We start from the raw sequence: 6,358 nt of genomic DNA, 5'->3' as shown, positions 1-6,358 counted from the left end.
CTCGTGAAACCGGCGGATCCAATCAAGGTATGACCCGCAGAAAATACATAATTTATATTTATTCAATAAAAAATTTTAAGATTAACAAATCATTAAATTTATATGTCTCAATTTATTAATAATATTTAGAACAAAAAAATAATATCACTAATTAAAATATATCGATTTGTATTCAGTTAATAACCAATGTTTGCGACGGAGAAACAATGAAAATTATACGTGAAAGGTTACTACAACTCCACAATAAAATTTATATAGTTATCGAGGTTGTGTATATAACAATTTATTCAGAAAATTCATACGCAAATACAAATATGTATTATTAACATAAAATCATAAGTTTTTATATTTATTATATAATATATTTACGGAAATTAATAAAATACAATATTTTAAAAACAATTTTTTGTCCTTAGCGACGGTTATAAATAAATCGTTGTTACATACACGATCTTTTTAATAAATCGTCGACATAGAAGCGATGATTGAAATAAGTGGTCATTACAATAGCAACGGTTTTTTTGTTGTAGAGTTAAAAAATAATGCAACTGGAAGTCAAATGTCGACCTTGTTGTTTCACTATGCATTATAATTCAAATTCTAGATAAAATCAATCTTTATATTTTAAAAAAAATTAATACGTATTTTCGATTTTCTTTGACCGTCAAATACACATGGCAATTTATGATTGGTGGGGTTAGTACGAATGACGTGTATAAAGAGGAGCCAGGCTCGAAAATAAATGGTAGCGCAAAGGACGTCGTGGCAAAGTAGCATGCCAGTCGCCAGACGATCTAGCTAATAAATCCAGGAGTGGCCCAGCGCCTCTCAGTATTTGCACGGCTCGGCGCAGTTGTCGGCTTCATGCCAAGCCGTTTAACAGCACATAATTGGGACGACGACGATTTTTCTTCCCCACTTGGTTATGGAAGTGGATGCGTACTGGTTGAAGATATTTTCATGCATTGTTAGATATTTGTGCGGGAAAGTTGGCCATCTATTTTTTTTTAATTTTTGGCCCATTTTGGTGTTTTGATTCCTTTCATCTTTAAAAACTTAAAATTAAAACTATTAAGATATTTATTATTAAAAAATATTAGTTTTTTTTTTTCCTTCTGCTATGTAAACATAACAAATTAATATTGTTTAAATATGAATCAAATTAATTTTCGTTCTACATTTCATGCTATGTATTCAATATTTCGGGAGTGCGGTGTAAATTTTTAGAAAAAATAAATATTAAAATTTAATTTTTTTTCAAGTTATCCATGTCAAATAGAAAGTGTTTAATTCGAACACGAAAATTTGAGCTATCAATGTATTCATTAAATAAAATTCGAGTTTGATTTGATTATAAACGAGTCAACCTTAAAATATTCAAGATTTCGATTTGACTCGACTCAATTACATCCATACATAGACCTAACTTAAAGAAAATTTAAATTTTTAAAAACCTAAATTTAATGTGTTTTAAATTAAGTTATTTTTTTTTTGAAAGTTAATTTTTATAATATTGATTTATACCAACTCACAGTCACGGCCAGATCCTCCAAAACACGCCAAGCCGCATTATTAATAAAAATGAAATATATCCGTATAATATCTGGTGACGTCGATACTCTGCAACACTCTGTGTTGTATATATATATCTTCTCCTCCTTCCTTGCTGCGGCAATACGTACTAGAGGCAACGGTTCTTCTTGCTCGTCTTCGAACGATTATAGAGCTTCATCTCTGGATTTATCTTTTGTTTATAAGAAACTACCTTTTTATGGAGTAACTTCGAGGATTCGATAAGCGGAGAGGTTAGTTTCTCCTCGCGCATTTCGGTTTTTTGAAGTATTATTCGTTTATGGCTGATATGATCTGCCGTATGTTGATTGCGTATGTCGCTCCGACTGTTTGATGTGGTAATTATATTTGTTTGATGCTTGAATGTATTGTTGGGAAATTGTAGATTTTTTAGTTTCTAAGCAAAGGATGAGCTGATTTTTGCTCCTCTATGTTTTCTGGTTTTGGTTCTTTCTTGCTTTTCTTTCAATTTTAGTGTTTGAATTGGTTTCTAGATTAGCTTTTGGGAGTTTTGACCACGGAAGTGTCGTCCTTCCCCTTCTTTTACACCTGTTCACGTGATATTCATTGTGCCTTTTGAAGTCGAAGGTGGTCTTTTAAAAAAAATTGGGACACGGGTATTAAATTTCTGAGAGCTTGAAGCATTACCACCGTTTAACTGAATAGAAGGTGCATATTACTATGGATATGAACACTAACATTTTAGTTGATTTTACTGTTTCTCCATAATGTTTCTTTTTCTTTTTTTTTTTTTTGGGAGGAAGGAGATATTCTGTTTCTACTGATCCTTATTATTATTATTTGGTGTCAGATCAAATTGCACAATCCCTTTGGAAGTTATTGGGGTAGACTTCATACGGAGTTGAGTCTAGTTATTTATTATGTCTGATTAAATCGGGCGAGTGGTTAATGATACCAAGGAGACTGGTCATCAATTTATGCAATACGACCAATCTGTTTGGATGTCTCGTTCGAAGAGAACAGGCTACCATTCAACTAGAAAAGCGCTCAATGGCAGTTCAAATACAGTCTGAAAATGAAACTCGACTGTGCTATAGGGGAAGATAATTCTGCAAATAAGTTGAAGGTCTCAAGGTCTGTGAAAAGACAAGAAGAAATTGTTACCACCTTTCAGATCGTGAACGAGGGTCTGGGAATGAGTTCAGAAAGCCTGATAAAGGAGGGAATGGAGTTTCAAGACATACCAATGGTTCCTACAGCAAATTCTGGGAGTGGTTTTTCTTTCAAGCTTGGTCAAGATACTGATGACATGGAAAGTTCAAGATGTGCATCTGGTTACAGCTCTGATCGTGTTAAAGCTGTTGGATGTGAAACTGAGGTTCAGTTTCCTGGGACTTTAGTTTCAAATGATGTATTTTTAAAAACATGCAAGTATCGAGATGAAGGTACTTCAAAGAACCCCCCCGCGTGGATACATAGTCATTCATATGGAAAAGATAGCACGTCTGCAGCATCAAAGCGTTTGTTGGAAAGCTTTGTTAAATCATCCTCTGATACCGGTTCATTCATATTTGAGCGTGAACATTCTGAATTTGACCAAGGAAAAACTTCAGTTCGTTCATTTAACGGTAGATCAGCCCTTATTTCCAGTAATCAACTGACAGATGCTAAACTGAGACTGGGGGAACGGGAATACCATCAGTACCACGAAGTGGACGGCCATTCACGACCCAGGAATTCTGTAACTGTTTGTTTCAGGGAGAGTAATACATCCTCTTTCTTTTATCCTCCCTCCATGAGCAGTCATCGCTTTTCTGCACTCGGTGGAGAGTGGTTCCAGGAAATGCAGAAGTTTTCTGGTTTCAGACTATTACCAAGTCATTTAGACACTTCGGAGAAAACTGAAAGCAAAGAAATCACTTTATGATTGTTACTCGCTGCAGAAGGTGCCAAAGTGTACGCACAATGTGGAGAGTATGAGAATATGCACTACCGTGGATTATGTATTAGACCCTGGAGCAAGCCGTCCTAGGTTTGGTCACGCAATTCACGGTCTGCGAATCACAAAAAAGACTGACGTCAATCTTGAAAATGATATATTTAGGAGCACAAGGATATTAAGTGATACACCCTGTGATCTCTGTAGCCTGTCTCCATTTTATGGCCAAGGTAAGCGAGGATTGAAGATTAAATCTCTAAGTAACTTCACCAATAGTGAAAGCAAAGGAAACTATGTCAAAGATTCTGAAGTTACTGCAAAGAATGCACTTGTTCAGGAGAAGGATCCACTGTCTGGTATTTATCTACTCTGATACTGAGATATAACTTTAATTCTACATTCATGTTTTTCAGATGTATTATAGGAAGATGGTCGATGTTTCAATGCTTTGCATTTCATTATCTTAAAGTTAGCTTAGATATTGCTATGATGCTTAGGAGGTTCATCCTTTAGACGTGGAAATATGCTTTGTAATATAAATATTTTACCTCCTGATTAACCAGTATTTTCTTACCATTTCAGGTTCAACTTCTACCCCATCAATGAAGGTACTCTTACTGTGTCTTCATGTATTAATTAATTTACAATTGAAATAGTTACGTGAATATTTCTTCGTTTGTTAATTCCTTTGTTGGTGATCTCTTTTAATGTCCAACATAGTGAATCCGTAGAGACCTGTGTAAAACATCTTACAGTTTTCTGCGTGCATCGCTGTAAATTATCATAGACTTCTGCCAATGTTCAGGTGAATAACATTTCTAGCACCCCAAGTCAGTATCAGTGTATTAAGGTTTCAGCCCACTAGAAAGACTTGTATTCAGATACCAGTGAATAAACAGGGTGTGTCATGGTGGGGCTTCAACTACTTGAATTATTGCTTTGCTATGTCGGTAAGATGAATGCCCACGGTAAACCCCTTAGTTCCAGAAATTCCCCATTTTTTGTGTTTTGCTAAATGGTGAACGTAAATGCGGAGAGATTGATTTTGTAATTAAGGAGAAATTTTTTTGGTCATGGATTAGTTTTTCCTTAATTGGTAAATACAATTTACCTGTTACTTTTCATCACTAACATGTTATTTTTGCTCTGAAATGATGTTCGGGTTTGATGCAATTATTTTACAGGAATGTAAGTGGCGATATACCGAAACATATTTTCTAATTTCTGCAAATGTTTGTTTTTTATCAAGGGGCTGAAGACCTTGTGTTATTATAAGAACTTTGTTTCTCGGCTTGTGGTTTTGCCTTGTAACTGAAAATTGTGTGGCCTTAATATCTCATGTATAGAGGGAATGGACTCATTGCTTCTTAGGATGGTCGAGTCAACTACAGTCCCACTGCTGCCGGCTGCAGCCAATTGTTTAGTACTTTTTAGTCTATGGTACTAGGAGCTCGTTTTCTCTAAATTTTCATGATCGATATTGGACTTACGACCCAGTAAAAGATTTTTTATACATCTTGCAGGTACCGAATCACTTGTTAAATTATCAGGTTAATGCATAAGAATGGAGATTGGTAAAGGATGCTTCTGCTTGCTTTGTCCAAGAATTTTAGTCTTGGTTTTAGTTTTTTGTGTGGTCATCAGTTTTGCCGATTTTTTTGAAGCACTGTTTCTTGGCCTTTTAAAACTGCTATTATGATATTTTTGTATCAGGCGCTCAATCCATGTGCAAGTTGTCCTGTTATTATGGGTACACAATCGCACGTGTATCTATCTTTATTTAATCAGGATCACTCGATATGTTGCAGGGCATCAATATGGACTGCAATTCCTCCCGTCAAACTTCTGTTGCTTTCTCAGCACATGCTAAATTCAAGAGGCCAAACACCGAGCTGCCCGACTTGAACTTGGACCTTCGGCCCTTGCCAGCTACCGTAACTTCATCCGAGAACGGTGACCCTCCATCCTCAAGGACTCAAAGTTTGGAGATGGACCTACTCCTGACACATGCCAAGCAGCCTAAACACCCGTCCAGTCCCTCGCTAGATGATTCTCCTGTAGCCAATCCAGGCAATAGACGCGTGAAACGACTTAAATTGAGCTCTTTACACTCCGCCCAAGGCACGAAGAGTTCAAGTAAGGATGAAACCTCGTTTCAAGAAAAACTAAATGATAATTTTGGCTCAATTCGGGGAAGTGCGGTCATTAGCTCGGAAAAACCAACCTTCAGGAAGCCTCAAGGTAAAGATCAGTACCTCTCAGTGAATCCATCGGAGAAGGATCCGGGGTTATTACTTTCGCACGCTTGGATACAGAGGTGGCAACATAATGGATCGTCCAGCACCAAAAATGAGTCCAGTGCAAAGATGTTTTGTGATCCTCAAAGCTCAAATTTGACACTGAAAGGACTCCAAAATAAGCAGTTTCCTAGCATTGCAGCTATGGCGCTTATGGGAAGAGCAATGAGTGTTTTTCAACCATGCGAACTACAAAAAAGGGGTTCTTTAACTGTGTGGAATGCGAAAGCTTCGCAAAAGCATGGCTGATCGGTTTAAAAGTTTTCTATGTATAGCGTCTTTTCCATCTGGGATCATGGTATATGCTGTATTTTGTGTGGGATTATCTGTTATAATCATATATAATATATCATGTTTTAGAAAACGGAAATTGGAGAGTAGCTTTCTTCTCGAATAGGCCAAATTTGACAGTAAATATGCATCCCGTATCTCCATTGCCCGCAAATACCACCTTCAAAGCAAGAGGCATGAAATGCTAATTGAGGCCATTGTTCCGAGTGTACCATGGAAATTCCATCCCCGCATGTATGATATCACTCCTGGTATTCGGTTGAGTAGACTTGTGAACTTACTTTGACATTTTATGTCC

At 36.6% G+C, this 6,358-nt stretch overlaps 1 protein-coding gene across 1 annotated transcript; it reads left to right on the top strand.

Annotated features, from left to right (window-relative positions):
* The first annotated feature begins 1,625 nt into the window (after positions 1–1,625).
* LOC142506229 (protein PHOTOPERIODIC CONTROL OF HYPOCOTYL 1-like) lies at positions 1,626–6,323 on the top strand. The gene is made up of 4 exons (XM_075619417.1): positions 1,626–1,805; positions 2,476–3,828; positions 4,055–4,080; positions 5,281–6,323. The coding sequence occupies exons 2-4, from the start codon at positions 3,510–3,512 to the stop codon at positions 6,016–6,018; spliced, it is 1,083 nt and encodes a 360-aa protein (XP_075475532.1). The 5' UTR covers positions 1,626–1,805; positions 2,476–3,509; the 3' UTR covers positions 6,019–6,323.
* Positions 6,324–6,358: the final 35 nt, after the last annotated feature.

This window comes from Primulina tabacum, chromosome 10 (genome assembly GCF_025594145.1).
Source record: "Primulina tabacum isolate GXHZ01 chromosome 10, ASM2559414v2, whole genome shotgun sequence".
Lineage (NCBI taxonomy): Eukaryota > Viridiplantae > Streptophyta > Magnoliopsida > Lamiales > Gesneriaceae > Primulina > Primulina tabacum.
This window is presented reverse-complemented; position numbering and strand designations above follow the sequence as displayed.

Coding starts and splice junctions, on each gene's coding strand:
- LOC142506229 (XM_075619417.1), top strand. CDS start 3,510: ATGAGAATATGCACTACCGTGGATTATGTATTAGACCCTGGAGCAAGC. Junction 3,829..4,054: donor GGAGAAGGATCCACTGTCTG/GTATTTATCTAC, acceptor TTACCATTTCAG/GTTCAACTTCTACCCCATCA. Junction 4,081..5,280: donor CTTCTACCCCATCAATGAAG/GTACTCTTACTG, acceptor GATATGTTGCAG/GGCATCAATATGGACTGCAA.